Source organism: Amblyomma americanum, chromosome 11, assembly GCF_052857255.1.
Source record: "Amblyomma americanum isolate KBUSLIRL-KWMA chromosome 11, ASM5285725v1, whole genome shotgun sequence".
NCBI lineage: Eukaryota > Metazoa > Arthropoda > Arachnida > Ixodida > Ixodidae > Amblyomma > Amblyomma americanum.
The window spans coordinates 3,523,375-3,540,736 of NC_135507.1; the positions used below are offsets into that span (position 1 = coordinate 3,523,375).

At 53.3% G+C, this 17,362-nt stretch overlaps 1 protein-coding gene across 1 annotated transcript in view; it reads left to right on the plus strand.

The window, feature by feature from the left end:
• Window positions 1-17,362, plus strand: part of LOC144110703 (uncharacterized) — a 113,102-nt gene that overhangs the window by 22,116 nt on the left and 73,624 nt on the right. Inside the window, exon 6 of the mRNA XM_077643760.1 lies at window positions 1,649-1,861. Coding sequence (XP_077499886.1) covers window positions 1,649-1,861 — 213 coding nt within the window. The remainder of the gene's footprint in view (window positions 1-1,648; window positions 1,862-17,362) is intronic.

Here is a 17,362-nt window from a genome sequence, read left to right on the forward strand (position 1 = left end):
GCATGGTCAGTGAGTCAACAGACAGGCAGAGCAGAACGGTGGGCCAAGAAATTAATATGCAGGAAACCAATATAATCTTCAGCAGTCTAGCAAGAGAACAGCAGTTCACAACTGGTAGCGACATGCTGGAAGTGGTCTGAAAATACGTGTACTTAGGGCAGGTAGTGACCGCATATCCGTATCATGAGAGGGAAACAACTAGAAGAATAATGGAGTGCATTTGGCAGGTTCTCTGAGATCATGAATAGCAGTTTACCAATATCCCCGAAGAGAAAAAGTATACAGCAGCTCTATTTTAGCGGTGGTTACCTACGGGGCAGAAACGTGGAGGCTAACGAAAAGGGTTCCGCTTAAGTTAAGGACAACGCAGCGAGCTATAGACTAGAGTCTTCCGCTATTTTTGAGGAGTGGACAGTAAAAGAAATGTGGAAATCAGTATTACCGTCGGAGGGAAGAGATGAGAGCAACGGCGAGGAATGAAAACACTTTAAGCGCCTGAAAATGCATGCAAAAACCAAACGTACTCGAAACGTACTAAAATGAACAGGGCGACTTGGTAGCTCATGGCTGGAAAGCAGGTGGCTTGGAAAAAAGTTTAAAAAATTAGCTGCGGTTTAACTACTGCTGAACCTGGCTAGAGAGCGAAAGCTGTGGTGTATCGGGCAAGCAGATGTGGCTTGGCGTCTGTAACATTGAGTGCGTTCCGCAGACTGGATATAGGCAGCGCGTCCACCCTGCCACCCTGGTAGGTGGCAGTTAAATTAATGGTTCATCGCGAGAGGTTGATCACCCAATGAACGCTGCGGCCTATTCTACTGCCCTCTACCAGTGACTCGGAAGGTCAAAGGTCAAGTCGAGCAACACCATAATGTACCACATTTGGTAAGGCCTATAGCCACACTTGACCTCTGGCTCACTTGAAGGTCAACCGGCGAAATCGGCTTTACCTTGCGTAGTGGAGCTTTCGCTTCAAAATCAGGATGAAGCAATACCAGCTCTAAACAGTCTCGGTTTCTTGCCTAAGTTTATGTATAGTTCCTTGATCGCGGTTTCATGCCAGGTACACGTCAGGTGTTCATGGATAAGCCAGCTTGCTTCGCACTTGTACTGGCAAAGGGGTAAAGGTTCGTAATATGCCACTAGAGCTCAGCCTGACTCTGGCGCTACAGGCATTCAATCACGTAGTGAACGACAATAAGTACATCCCTTGTCAAAAGTATTCGGGCTGCACTGTTTGGTTTTGAGCTGTATAATGAGGCACGAATGGCAACTCTAGAAACCAAAAGGTATTGAAAGACGTAGACGAGGGTTTATCTCCTCCTCTCCACAGACATTTAGACCTTCAGGAGTGCTATTCGTGCTCAGCTACACGGCTGAAAAGAAAACCGTGCTTGAAAGCTTATCAACAAGGCTGCACACGGACCCTGTAAGGCAAGCTTGCCTTTAGAAAGTTTTTGTGACTTCGTTCTTTCTAATCGAGCTATTTGCATTTCTTTCTTCCTCACTTTCTTTCCTTATTTTTCCTTTCCCTCTTTCTTTCTTTCTTTCTCTCTTTCTTTCTTTCTTTCTTCATTTACCTGCGCCTTTCACTCTTTTTCCTTTTTGCCGACGTGTCTACCATGCACCTTGTCTCCTCTCCTGTGCGCAGCATCCCTGCTGGGCGGCATTCGGCCCAGCCGTTCGAGCGTGGTGTCAGCGCGCTGCGTGAACCCTCGACTTTACTTCCGCAACGGTCTCGTGAAGATGCGCTACCGCGGCCGCGTCGCCAAGTACGTGTGCCGACCGGGCTACTCCCTGTTCGGCGACTCGGTGTCCACCTGCAACGCCGGAAGATGGGACAGGCCCGTGCCCATATGCGCAGGTACTTCCACACATGCTTGCTCACTTCTACGTGAAGGGCTTTTCATTCACCGAAGGGAAAAAAAGGTGATGAGATTCTCATTCGCCTCCTGGTGAACATCTTTCATTTCAGTGACCTTAGCTGCACGGCATTGCATCTGAAGAACTTCCCTTTTGTTGGGGATGTAATGAGTAAAAAAAAACGAATGTAATGGTTGAAATGTGCCAAAAAGGCAATCTTTATGGGCATTCAAGGAATTGTAGGGGATCCGCAGTACTCTCGTTTTTTTCCCCAGTCACCAGACTTTCCAAACAGGTGCGGAGTAAAATGACCAGAAATGGGTATTTTCGGGTCTACTCAAAGGGGCAAGGAAAGGGTTCGAAGATGACTGATAAATGTGTTAAATGAGCAGAACAACCGCTTTTGAGCATTCGCACTAAGTATGAGCCCCCGGAGCACAATCGGAGATCTATAACAAATATTTTAAAGCTGTTGCTTTCTTTTTTTTTAATTCGCGTGCCGATTATTCAGCGCGTGTAGTGACGGTTTCTGAAACTGTTTTAGGGCACACGTCACGACTATGGTGATGTCATGGTGAGCGACAGGCTTCCGGGCTCTGCCATTCGCTGCAGACCTGACTGCCACTACGTCATGGGCACGCTTCCGGTAGCGGCGATTTGTCGTTGAAAACATCTTTATTATCCACAATAGCGACGGATGGGCCCCTACTACGGGAGACCATTGGACCAGGCTATGTCAAGGGCCTGGAGAACCGTCATTTCTGGCAGTTCGGGTCCTAGTTGAGGAGGGCGGCCTGCCATTGTGTTGGTTCGGGGTTGCGGACTGGGTCTAAATCTGGGTTTTGTTTGCTTGTGTTCGCACCTACTCCAGCAGCGGCTAAACTGCTCTTGCAGCTTCCCGAACCTCACGGGTGGGCGCAGGCTAGTTTAATCGCCTTCGCGCATACACATGGCTTTGATTTGCCTCTGCCGCACAGGAAAATGGGTGCTACAACCGGAAGTCGGCAAACCAAGAATCAACAAATCTGTTTTTTCCCCAAGCTGTTTTCTTCCTTTTTTTGCTGATGTCTCGGCGTGCATAAGTTTAAGGGGAGAGGAAAAACGTCATTTTTCGTGGCCTATGTCTCAGTGAAAATTCTTAACGATCCCCAAGAAAACACGTGGGCCAGAAATAGCGTTAGCATAGATACCTCACAGGATCTCACACTCTACAAAAACATTCGCGACGCCCGCTGGTCCAACACGAAACACACACTGGGAAGCGACCATTACATACTAGCCACGACGTTTGACACAAAATTGCACAAACTGCACCCCATGCGCACTCGTATTACCGACTGGGATAGGGTCAGACGCTTACGAGAACAGACTGCCCCCGGTCAGATCAACAAGCTAACGGAGTGGATCGCTGCACTCAAAGACGACGTCAAGACCACCACGGTCGAGACACTTACTGAGGAGCGACATCAAACGACAGACTCTGAACTCCTCCACATGAGGGGACCGCACGCCGGCCTGCTAAATCGCTGGAAGAAACAGAGACACAACAGAAACTTACGCAAGCGTATGGCGCAACTCCAGCGCCAAATCGAAACATACATACTAGAGCTGCAAGAAAAACAATGGGGCCCGATTTGTGATAATATGAATGGAAAAATGGGATACAAAAAGATATGGCTCTTGCTCCGCCACCTGCTCGACCCAACACACACAAAATCCACACAACGCGACCAACTCGCGAGACTAATTCACCAGTATCAGGGTGCAGACGCAGAGCTACTCGCCTAACTGCAAAAACGCTACCTGAACACGTCGCATACAGACCCTCTACCCGCATACGAGGGCCTCCCCAATGAGACCCTGGACGCGGACATAGTAGATGCCGATGTCTGGTTTGCTCTTGGTCAGCTCCGTACCACCGGAGTGTCGAGCAAGACGCCCAGAAACCTAGATCCCTAGTCTGTCGAGGCTCTGACAGACCTAATGAACACCTACTGGAGGGAAGTCGAGATCCCCCAGGAATGGAGGCATGCACGGGTGACCTTCATCCCCAAAGTGGGAAAGGAACTCTCGATCGAGAATCTGCCGCCCATCTCCCTCGTCTTGCACCGGAAAACTCATGGAGCATGTCATTCTTAACCGACTTCAAATTTACGCGGAAGACCGCGACCTACTTCCTCCCACAATGATTGGCTTTAGGGCTAGCCTGTCCACGCAGGACGTGATGCTCCAGCTTAATAAGGACGTGCTGGACCCTTCACGCGGTACCGGGACGAAGGCAGTGCTCGGGCTTGACCTGAACAAAGCCTTCGACAACGTCTCGCGTGAGGCCATCCTCACGAACCTCTCTAAAATAGACCCGGGAGAACGGACATTCAATTACGTCCGATCATTCCTATTCGAGCGGACCGCAGAGCTTGCATTAGATGGCCTCAAACCGGAGTCCATTCCTCTGGGAAGCCGAGGCACGCAACAGGGCTCGGTGCTCTCGCCTTTCCTCTTTAACCTTGCACTCATTACACTACCCCCAAAACTCGCCGCCTTGCCGGGGCTGCAGTACACCTTATACGCGGACGACATCACCATGTGGGTAACCACTGGGAATGACGGCCAAATAGAAGATACACTGCAGCAGGCGGTTGACATAATTGAAACTTACGCGTCGGGAGCGGGCCTTGAATGCTCGCACTCGAAATCGGGACGGCTGGTTCTTAGGGCCAAGCCACGCGGTAGAAGCGCAAACCTGACTCCGCCGACCCCTCTGAATGTATATGTGCAATGACCTCCGGCCAAGGAGGTCCAAACTATACGCATACTGGGCATGCACATACAGAACAATCGGAAAAACATCGAAACAATCAACAGACTTACGGCCACGGTCAATCAGACTGTGCGGCTGATCAGACGGATCTCCAGCAAAAGACGAGGTATGAAAGATAAAGATCTATGTCGACTTGTGCAGGCTTTCGTGCTGAGCAGGATCGTCTACTCCCTCGATCCCTTACCTGCAACTGCAGCTCGCGGAAAGAAACAAGGTCGACGCTGCAATCCGGCAGGCCTACAAGGCGGCCCTTGGGCTCCCGCACAGTATCTATCATCCACGGAAAGGTTGCGGGCCCTGGGGTACACACCACACTCTCGGAGCTGTGCGAGGCGCACCTCGTTTCCCAGCTCGGACGACTCACTCGTACGAGCGCGGGAAGGGCCATCCTATACAGACTGAAGATGTGCGAACAGCTCCCAGAGAGGGACTCGAAAACGCAATTACCTACGCACACCAGGAAAGCTTTTTTGATTAAACTCCTACCCAAGAACATGCACCCCGCGCACCACGAAGGCTGACGCACAGCGAGGGCTCGTGCCCTACACACCAAATACGGCCGGAACGACAATGTGGCATACATGGACGCAGCGGAATACCGGCAAACCCAGAGAAAAGCGTTTGCACTGGTCGCGGTGCCCGTTGGCGGCCGCGTCGATAGAAACCACCTCCTCCGAGACGGCGGAGGAAGCGGCAATATAGCCTTAGCTATAGCGAACACGCGTGCTGATATTATATTCAGCGACTCCAAAACAGCTATTCGCAATTTCGCGAGGGGCCTAATCGATCACATCTACCTCACTCCGCATCCTTCAAAACACCCCTTTCCGATTAGAAAAGTTGAATTGATCTGGGTCCCAGCCCACTCCTCTAATCCAGGGAACGAGGCGGCTCACGCGCAAGCCCGAGGTTTCGTCGACCGGGCAGTGAGCGCACCCTCCGACCCGAATTTCACGAGGGATGGGTTGATCCCATTTCATGACATCACCCATCACCTTAGGCTGGAGAGGCGCGCATATCCCCCTCCCCAAAAATCGTTAACAAAAGCGCAGGAAGTTACCTGGCGCCGACTGCAAACACGCTCCCTTCTGAATCCGGCAGTGATTGCCCTCATGTACCCTGGACAGTACGACCGAAACTGCCATAAATGTGGTGAAAGGGCCATATACGATCATATTCTCTGGAACTGCGCAAATGATCCGCCTCCGGCGGAGTTGATACAGCTCCCTTCTCCCGAGCGGTGGGAGGCCGTGCTGGTCAGCTCGGACCCTAACATTCAAGTACGGGCAATCGAGCGGGCCAATAAGGTCGCCGCCAGCCATGGGCTAGTGGCCATCTAGTATCTGTCTCCTGCAACCTGCTCTCGACGCAATGAATGTCTTACAGTCCAATCAGTGCTATTGAAGCTTGCTCTACAATTCTTGCGGTGGGGTGATTGTCGATTAAATACCTATTGCTCATCTGCTTCACATATAGGACTATAGACACTAAATTTTCGCTTGCGCGTTTTCTTGTCCCAAATGATGCCTTATACAATAACTGGGACTTGCAGTTGGTCTTCAGGTCACATGAGGCACAAGAAAAACGGCAGTATAGCTGTTTATATGTCGTTTGTTGCCATTGCTACTCTTGAAGCAGGTTAGTTTTATTTATTTATTATACACCTCAAATACCCCTGATAAGGGTATTAAGTGAGGAGAAATACAACGCATTACAAAATATTAATACAAAATGAATCACAGGGGGTATAGAGCACAATTCGTTCGATTGCATTTTTAAAGTTAACGGCGCTGGTTGTAGTGAATTAAAATTTCGTATCATCGTTTTATTGCAGTGTTTTTCGTGTCTCACGTGGAGACGAACTGCATTTCGTAGCCGTCGTTCTATTGATGAGGCAGGAACCGAAACAGTATGACAGAACAAATTCACTTATAGCTTATTGCTTTTCAGCGGGTTCGAACCCGACCGCGGCGGCTGCGTTTTTATGGAAGAAAAACGCTAAGGCGCCCGTGTGCTGTGCGATGTCAGTGCACGTTAAAGATTCCCAGGTGGTCGAAAGTATTCCGGAGCCCTCCACTACGGCACCTCTTCTTCCTTTCTTCTTTCACTCCCTCCTTTATCCCTTCCCTTACGGCGCGGTTCAGGTGTCCAACGATATATGAGACAGATACTGCGCCATTTACTTTCCCCCCAAAACCAATTATTATTATTATCATTCAGCTGTCGAAGGCGAATACCGCGTGGCGATCCATGTATTCTAATGTCTAACGCATCATTTGAAAGACAAAAACATGCCACTAAAATTAGGTGTCTATAGTCCTTTAACCTCGGCAAATGGCATTTTGTAGTCCCTTTAACGAAATTTTCGGTTACAGCGTGGAACATCACAGTTCCTGCAGCTTTCACAGTCTACCCTCTCCGCTACTTCTGTAAAACCAGCGAACTGCTTTAGCAGCTGTGCCTAAATAAAAAAAAAAGTATTTTAGGAAACAACGTCGATATCGTGCGCCGTAACCGGAAGCTCCAGCGTTAACCGACTGACCAATGAGGATGTTGTTCAGGGCGCCGGAAGTCAGAGTTGCTGTGGTGATGGATCCGGGACCAAGTGTTTCGCAATGTGCAAGCTCTCATTGGTGGGTGCGTCGGAAGGATGGCGTTGCTGACTGCACGCCCAGTTAGGTCGCGTGACCCACGTAACGCACGTAATCAACACAATTCACATAATTATTTAGTTGTTCTGTGTGGCTGCTGTGGAAACCATACGGACCTTGCAGAACTTGCGCTGACTGCCGAGACAGCGAACACAGAAAAGCTCAAGTTCATACACAGGCCCCATTCGACATCTTACATGCTGAATTGAAGTAATGCGGAAACCATGGACTGCAGGAAGGATATGGGACCCATACGACAAACATGTGAAAGAGTATAGACTTCTTAATGTTTTCCTTATCGTACGGATCCGTCGCGGTGGCTTAGAGTGAGTGAGTGAGTAAACGTTTGTGTAAGAGGATGGTGGCCGGAGCGCATACGGGTGGGCCCCCCGTTCGGCGCTACGGAGGCTTCTGCCGACCTTCTGGCTTTGGCGTTCGGCCGCTCATCTCTAGGCCGCGGCGGCCGCGTATCGCGTATGTGCTAGCTGTGCGATGTCAGCGCATGTTTAAGAACTTCCAAGTGGTCTATATAAATCGGGAGCCCTCCACTATGGCGTCCGTCGTAGCTCACATGTCGCTTCTGGACGTTAAGCCTCACAATTTACAAAATCTACAATTCAATGATCATACGCATTTCGTATTCGTACATATAATTTCATATCCGAAGCTCACACGGAGCGTTTCTGTATAATATACAGATATTGTTCTCCGGCTGCAGGGCATTCTAGCGGAGCCAACGGATGCGCTGTCGCATGTTCACCCTGAGGAGGAGGAGGAGGCAGAAGGAACGCGTAGAATTATGCAGGTGTTGGTCAGCCGCACGACTACTTTTTTGTTAGACGCTGAGACGGCGTTCACTTCGTTAGTGCAGTAACAGTATCAGTGATGGATTTATTTTCACTCCGCACTGCGCGCAATAACCCTATAGGTACACCCGACTAAGGTCTGCACGTCCTTTGTTTTCAAGGTTTTAGCAGGATGAAATGTTTACATGAAAGTGGTATTTTTCAGCTCAGTTTTTCGTGTACATCCGGAAAAACTACTTTACTGCACGTCCAGTCTTACGTTATATCTGGCGTGTTGTTGTCCCTGTTGCCGCTGCTCAGGGCCGGGTCCACACCGCGCTCATAAATGAACTCACCTTCGGTTACATTCATTGAAATATAAATTTCTGTAGCTGTGTAACTTGTAACAGCAATGCCCGCGGACCCCGCACGCCGCGAATTAAAAACTCGATGAGAATACGAACTCAAGTAATGAACTTCCGAGCCGCCCTATCGGTGTCACTTCGTGGTCGATCGTTGGCATCCAGACAGGCGCTCGAATTCTATATTAAATGGCACACAGATGCATCAAGGTGCAGCATGACAATAACGCCATCCTGATGCTATCATTAATGTCATTATCATCATCAACCTTCTAGATGATGATGATGACAGTAATGAAAGCCCCGGGATCGTGTCGTTACCTTGCAGCTCCTCGGGGATCGTCGGCGCTAAGAAATTTATATGCAGTTAAGCCCAGTTGCTCTTTGCAGATTTAATAAGAATCATCGCCTCCCAAGCGGGGGGAAGCAACCCGCACTCAGGCGCTGCCCTTATTCGAGTGTTTACGGTAATACAATTCAATCCAGTTTCAATCTCGGTTACTCGCCATGCCTTAAACGCACGCACTGTTGCAGCGACCTGTGGAGTATATGGACGGCGCCATTGAGGTCGCAAAATAACCGGTGCACTTTATGCCATGCCAAGTTTAATTTGGTAATCACGCTTGGGCTGTCTACTTGTATATATCGTTTGAGCACAATCTTATGTCGGCAAAGTCATAAGTAGAGCCATTTAATAAACCAAAGAAAAAAAAAACCTACACCCACACAAGAAATGCGGTTGAAAATTTATGAAAGGAACCGAAGGTTGATAATGCACGAAAATAAAACCAGAAATGCGAGAGGTGAATTGAGAGTAAGGCTTAAAAAAAGCAATTCAGGAATAGAATACTGAATAACGAGCATTTTTCATTAAGGCGAGGTGGCACGTGAGAGCACTTTGAACAGGCCTCACCGAGTGCTAGCTAGCGGCCCGAGATTTTTTTTTTTTTTTCAGCATCGTATTGTTTCTGATCGGACGTTCACATTTTTTCTGTGCTTGCGAAGCAGTCCTCCATACCCACGTCAGCCGGTTTAATTTTGGGGTCCCCGCTGGGCTGCTGCAGAACAATGGGCCACCAAAGCCTCCGCCGAACAACTGCAGTCAGAGACGGGCGATTTTCAACGTAGATAGTTAAAAGCGCGGGGCTTGGCTCATTTTGAAATGAATAAACCTCGAAAAGAAGCGGAGTTGTAATAAAGACAGCCGTTTAAAAGCGTTCACATCTCTCATAAAAGGTCATTGCCGGATTCACAGCAGACGTAATTACATTTCCATGTCCGACTCGTATCGATTCGAAGGCGCCACGGAGCAGAAGGCAGCGCGAAGATGTAACTGTACGAAGCTGTATACTTGAAGGACAAGACAAATGTAAAGTGGGAGGTGCTATTCTGGTAGACCAGGAAAGCAGATCTTTAGTTCCGTCTTTTAATTTATATTTAAATGGCCCTGCCATTAAAGGTTTCAATGCGCTTTGCCCCTTTTTTCGCCTTTTGTGTCGAGTGGTTTCCATAGCTGGTTATGTTGCACAATTTAAACATTGTGGGATACACTGGTATCCCCTCCTCGTCCCCCGCGCCAGCGGCGGCCGTGACTTATTACACGGGCGCGCTGGCCACCAGGAATGTGGAGAGAAGGCACCCCCGCGACTCTGCTCATTTCCGCCCCAGCACTGACGTGACGTCACGGCAGCGCGGCGCCTTCTGCGGAGAGGGTAGCACGCCTAAGCTTGACGGTAACGATTTGCTGCGAGGGAGGAAATGACCGAGGGGATAAAAGGCGTGATCGCGCGGCGGGAAGCCTCTCTCGCCGCCGGACCTGACCTAACTACCCCACGGACCCCTTCCGCTGCCCGCCGGCCCCGAACACCAACGCCGGTCGACGTCAACGACTTGGTGAGCTACTGAACATCTATTTTACGGATAGAACATTCTTCCGCAGTGTGCTTTACCTCGCGTTAGGATAATAAACTATTTCCTAGCGTGCCCTGCCGTTGCCTATTTCGTCCGGACCTGCCGTGGCTGCGACTCTGCGCCACGGGTTGGGGAAACGTGTTGCGTGCTTAAATAACGCCTGCGTGTAGCTTGCACGGAAGCTCGCCTTCCCGGCCGGCTGGACGCAGAGTGACCCCATATCTTGTCGCCCGAACGTGGGGCGAACTAGGCAATCGAGCAGTGACCTTTGTTGGAGCGAACGACTACCGTCGCCCTAACAAAGGATGGCAGCCGACAGGAGTGACTTGCAGTCTTTGTTTATGCTGTCAGAGCCAGCGGCACATAACCAGGGCTCCCTACTTGACGCGCCGTTGGAAGGGTTTGAATTTGTGAATCTTGGGCGTTCCACGCGGAATAGCCGAGTAACATCCCCTGACGCGTTGGTAGGACTTAGGCCTGGCATGGGGGGCTCCACATCGGGCGCCTCGCCGCTCCGCGGCGCGAACAATGAGGCGGCTAGGCCACATCATTCGACGCCATCAGCGGATGCGCCCAACTCCGGGGGTGTTAGTCCGCAATCATCCGAGGTGCTCTTGCAGAACGCAATGCAGGTTATGCAGAGTCTAGCGGGTATTTTGCAAAACAATTTGCAAGCCCCGGCCCAGTCACCACGTGTTAGGATAGACTTGCCTACCTACACGGGGTACCACGACATTGCGGGAGCAAATGAGTACCTCGACCGTCTGCTGCATTATCAGCAAGTGACAGGAATCGCAGACGCCGAAATGCTCGCGCGTGTTGTGCCTGTTTCTTTGACGGAGCAAGCGGCCCGCTGGTACCGACTAGCCGGCAACCGAGCGAGGACAATGGAGGAGTTTTGCGCAAGCTTCCGCGACGAATTCCTTCCCGCAAACTATGAGTGGCGTTTGAGGAGAGAGCTGGAGCTCCGAACCCAGCACCCCGACGAGTCTCTGTTAGAGTACGTCCGAGCGATGGACGAACTTTATCGCCTCGCTGACCCTCGCGCCACGAACACGGAGAAAGTTGAGCGTGTCACGAGACAAGCGCACCCGACTTTCACGGCTTACCTGAGAGGAGTCAGGTTCAGAGATTTGGATGAGCTGGCAGCTGAGGCGAAGCGCATTCAGGGAGACATCCTCTCTGCGCGAGCGTATCGGCCGCCCCCACCCGCATCGCTGTCACTTGAGCCGCGCTGCGCGTGGAATGGCAGCTCAGCCCGCAGCCCCTCCAGACCTGAAGCGTCAGCACAGTTTGCTGACGAGCGTGTCCCAAGGGGTTGGGAGTTGACCGACCGCGCTTTGGACCCATTCAGCTACGCGTTGCGAACAGCACACGCTGCCGCAGAGCGGAATGAACCGAGGCGAGATCGGGAGGCCGACACGCGGCCCCCACCATCCGCGCCGCGAGTTCGAGATGACCGAAAGGAACGGGGCGACCAGCGCCTAGCCCGTCGGGGCCCGGGCAACCGTTGCTACCGGTGCGACCAGCCGGGACACTTCGCCCGCGAGTGTGGCCGCCCTCCCGCCCGTGACCAAACACGGTCGGGAAACGGCCAAAGCCGCCGGTGATCGACCTTCGATTCCGCGCGGCGTGCACAGAAAACCCCGGTTTGCTAGCGCCTTTGGCATGTCGCGTAGGAAATTCTGTTGACCTGTCAGCGCCGTTCATTGAGCTAACAATAGCTCGAAAGAAATTCACCGCGTTACTAGATACAGGAGCAAGCGCTTCTTTGTTCGGTGACGAGGTGTTAAACCATCTCCGCGAGAACAAAATCCGGCTGAGAGAGTGCGATACCACTTTTCGCCTCGCGAGCGGCACAGCGCAATCAAGCGGTGCAGCTAGGATAGTGGTTCGCTGGGAAAGACGCGTGCGGCGACAACGCCTCGTTCATCTTCCCTGTTTATCAGTTCCTGTAATTCTTGGACGAGACTTCCTAGCCAAGACAGGTATTGTGATAGACATCAGCAGCGGAGGCTACAGGGAGCGCACATCAGGCGCCTTGAAGCCTTTCGCGAAAGCGCCCGCGGTGTCGCAGACCATTCAGACTCCGAACGCGGCGCGAGCGGGGGGAGACCGTGACAAATCCACCGCGCCAGCCCGAGATCCAGGAGGCGAGCGGACCATCGCCGCTGAGGGAGAGGGCAGAGAGAAGGTTGCCGCGGTAGAAAGCTGCTCTGCCGCGCAGGGAAGGTCAGCGCACCCCTTGTTGTCGGAAGTGAACAGCGTGACGGAGAGGGAGAAGGCACGTTTGTCATCGCTCCTCTACGAGTACAACGCGACATTCACTGACCGCCCGGGCCTCACTACCCTAGTCAGGCACCGAATAGACACGGGTGACGCACTGCCTTGGAAGTGCAATCCTAGACCAATTAGCTTGGCCAAGAGAAAAGCACTGGACAGCGCCTTAGACGAACTTATCGACACTGGCGTTGTTGAGAGGTCTAACAGCCCTTGGGGCTTCCCGGTAGTCTTGGTTCCAAAGAAAGACGATACATATCGACTTTGCGTGGACTACCGCAAGCTGAATGAGGTTACGAGGAAAGACGCCTACCCTCTACCCACCATTTCTTCCCTAGTGTCCAACCTAGGTGGGGCGAAGTACTTCACAACGCTCGATGCTAGCCGCGGATACTTTCAGGTTGAAATGAATGAGCGGGACAAGGAGAAAACTGCTTTCACTTGTCACAGAGGCCTTTTCCAGTTCAAGAGAATGTCTTTTGGTTTGGTAGGAGCACCCGCTACTTATCAGCGCCTAATGGACCGTGTTCTGGGAGATGCGAAGTGGCAACATGCGCTCGCGTACCTAGACGACATCGTGGTGTACTCGAAAACGTTCGAGGAACACCTGTGCCACTTGAGGGACGTCCTAGAGAGGCTGAGGTCCGCGGGAATCACTTTGAACCCGAAGAAGGCACAGATCGCCGCGACCCGAATAACACTGTTGGGGTTCACGATCGACAGAGGCCGCATTCTGCCGTGCGACGATAAGCTTGAGGCTTTGCTTAAGTTTCCGTCGCCCACAGATATAGCCGGACTCAGGCGCTTCCTGGGAATGGCGAACTTTTATCGCCAGTTCATCCCAGAGTGCGCAGCGCTGCAGGCGCCTTTGACAAAGCTTTTGAAGAAAGGCGAGCGCTGGAGTTGGGGTCACGAGCAAGAGGATGCACTGCGCAACCTCACCAAAGTGCTCGCTGACACGGCTGAGTTGCAGCTACCCGACCTAAACAGGGAGTTTGTGATTCAAACCGACGCAAGCGACCTGGGCTTAGGAGCAGTGTTGCTTCAGGAGCATGAAGGCGTTCTCCGTCCGGTAGCTTTCGCGAGCCGTTCGTTGACGCCGGCAGAGAGAAACTACTCGGTGACAGAGAAGGAATGTCTCGCGATAGTTTTCGCTCTGCGTAAGTTCGACTACTACGTCGATGGGGTGACATTTGTGATCGAGACGGATCACATGGCGCTCACCTGGCTGAGACGACTCAGCGAGCCGAGCGGCCGCCTAGCGCGTTGGTCCCTGTTGCTGCAGCGTTACGACTTCACCGTGCGCTACCGCAAAGGGAAAAACAACGCTGTGGCTGACGCACTCTCGCGAGCGCCTGTCCAGTGCGAGGAAGGTCACGCGACCGACCGCCCGACAGCCGGGGAGAGCGAGGGACTGACCCGAGCCGTAGCCCATGTAAGGAACGCGGACCAACCGTTGATCCAGGGCGAGAGCGTGAACCACGTGGACTACGCGAGTTCCGTGGGGATCGTGTTCAGCAGAAAGGAGCTGCTCGAAGCTCAGCAGAAGGATCCGTTTTGTCGAAAGGTGTTCGACGGGCTCCGGGAGCCGGGCGGCAGGGCCGCCGCGCACAAGGAGACAGCTGGTTTTGCTGTCGGTGCGGAGCGCTGGGAAACAGCTGGTAGTGCTGTGAGCGCGATGGATTCGTATCTGCTGGATTCCGACGGCGTCCTGCTGAGGTATATCACCTCCGAGAACGACACAAATGAGGCGTTCAAGGTGGTGATACCGCGAGTATTGAGAGCAGCACTGTTACGCTACTTTCACGACTCGTGCATCGCTGGGCATGCAAGCGGCCCCAAGACTTACACTAAGTTGTGTCGCTTTGCTACCTGGCTTGGCATGAAAAGGGACGTAATACGCTACGCCCGCTCGTGCCACGTGTGCCAAAGTGTGAAGCCCCGAGGCGGACGACCACCCGGCCTCATGCACCCGATTAACAGCCAGACTCCCTGGCAAATCGCGGCGTGCGACATCATGGGACCGTATCCTATGACACCGAGTAGGAACAAGTTCTTGCTGGTGGTCACGGATCACTTCAGCAAGTGGGTTGAACTTTTCCCCCTTAGAAAGCTGACGGCACGAGTGATCATGGAGAAGCTGATGGACGTATTCACCAGGCTCGGTTTCCCAGAGCAGCTGATAACGGACAACGCGTCCTACTTCACTGCGAAGGTGTTCGTTGATTCGTGCGCTGCACTCGGCATTAAGCACAAGAAAACGACCACCTATCATGCTCAGTCGAACCCCACGGAACGAGTCAATCGCAACGTTAAGCACTTGCTTGTCGCGTACTCTGAGAGGCACAAAGATTGGGACTCCCATCTGCCGGAGATCGCGTTTGCTTTGCGTTCGACCGTTAACCGCTCGACTGGGTATGCGCCGTGTTCTCTCAATCTGGGTAGAGAGCTGCTAAATCCGATGGACCGGATTCTATCGGACAGCAGGAAGACGCCAGTCGCTTCGTCAGCACGAGCTGAGTACGCGACGCAGCTGCGCGCTAAGATGACGGAGGCCTTACGCAAGGCTCGCCGCAACCTGAGCACCGCTAGGGCGCAGCAGAAAGCACAGTACGACCGCTCGCACCGGGATGTTCACTACGAAGTGGGCGATCTGGTGCTTCGACGCCAGCACGTTCTCAGCGACGCTAGCAAACAGTTTGCGGCCTCGTTGGCGCCGAAATGGATCGGGCCGTTCCGCGTGCGAGAGAAACTTTCCTCGCTCGTTTACAGGCTCGAGGACTTGCGGTCGAAACCGACAGGCGGACCGGTGCACGTATGCGACCTGAAACGTTACGTGCAGCGAGATGAGTGGGTAGAGGACACAGCCCGACCCGCGCCGCAGTCGGACAACGAGATCTGCGATCAGCCGGCGAACCCCGCGTCCCGCTATAACTTGCGCCCTAGGCAGAAACAGAATCTGCCTGCGCAGCCTAGAGCGAGGGCGCGAGCCGGCAGGCAGTCTCGTTAGATGCATGAACGTACGGGCCGCTCATGCCGATCAGTGTCACGCAAGACTGACTTGCATTAACCCTCATGACTCTCGTGAGGGTCGAACAGCCACGCAGCACGCGCTGCGGGAGCTGGCCCCATCTGTGTTGACCTTTTCCAGCGCAGATGGAAAAGAAGCAGGGCACATCGGAACGACACCGTTCCACTACCAGCCACCATCCAGCTTCGGCAACGCGCCGCGCCCAAGGCTCGACGCTACGCCCCGCCCGCGACCTGCAGTTGCCACCCTGGCCACCCCGGCTACCGGCCACAACGCATCGGAGCTGCCCACCCGTCGACTGTGCGCCACCGCCTGCGGGGCCCCATTACCACCGCAACCCTGGGTCCTCGCCTGCTGACCAGGTATGCCAGGGCAGCCCAACCGCGGCCTCAACCATAAAGCGCCGCAGCCCTGGCCCCTGAAGCCACCTGACCCAGTACCTCAGGGGCGCAGCCAGCCACCTGACCCAGTACCTCAGGGGCGCAGCCATGGACCTGGCCTCCAAGCCATCCCAGCCGGCGCCAAGGAGGCGGTCGACCGAATTCGCCGGAACGGCGCAGCCGCGCGCACTCGGAAGACCGTGAGAGGGAGCAAGAATCCAAGCGTCATCGTGCGGGAGGCCAAGCCCTCGGAGCGAAGCAGCTGATCGGCGGGGGCGTGGCGCGGCCGTCAACCGATGCACCGGCGGGAGCTGAAGAACTTCGATCCCAGGATGGCGGAGATCAAGTAATGTTGCCCCTGTTTCTGTGTTCGGGAGGCTTCTTAAGGAGGGGAGGATGTGGGATACACTGGTATCCCCTCCTCGTCCCCCGCGCCAGCGGCGGCCGTGACTTATTACACGGGCGCGCTGGCCACCAGGAATGTGGAGAGAAGGCACCCCCGCGACTCTGCTCATTTCCGCCCCAGCACTGACGTGACGTCACGGCAGCGCGGCGCCTTCTGCGGAGAGGGTAGCACGCCTAAGCTTGACGGTAACGATTTGCTGCGAGGGAGGAAATGACCGAGGGGATAAAAGGCGTGATCGCGCGGCGGGAAGCCTCTCTCGCCGCCGGACCTGACCTAACTACCCCACGGACCCCTTCCGCTGCCCGCCGGCCCCGAACACCAACGCCGGTCGACGTCAACGACTTGGTGAGCTACTGAACATCTATTTTACGGATAGAACATTCTTCCGCAGTGTGCTTTACCTCGCGTTAGGATAATAAACTATTTCCTAGCGTGCCCTGCCGTTGCCTATTTCGTCCGGACCTGCCGTGGCTGCGACTCTGCGCCACGGGTTGGGGAAACGTGTTGCGTGCTTAAATAACGCCTGCGTGTAGCTTGCACGGAAGCTCGCCTTCCCGGCCGGCTGGACGCAGAGTGACCCCATAACATGGACAGCGCCAGGGCAGTCAATTCAGCCGTGGCATCAGCGGTCAGCTGCTGTTTCGGCTGGATGGAAAGCTTTGGCCAGTGTAACGTTAGACAGGAACGCCGACAATTGAGCTTCCTTCGTTTCAGAGGGTGAAATTCGGTAACGAAATGTGTACTAACCCCCGCAGCATCGTGATGGTACCACCAAAGTAGCGAAATTTGTTTTACTGTTTCAAGCGTTATGTAAAGTCCCCATAGCGCGAATTGAGGCTTCCCAGGTTCGTTCGTGGATCAATACATTTTTCCTG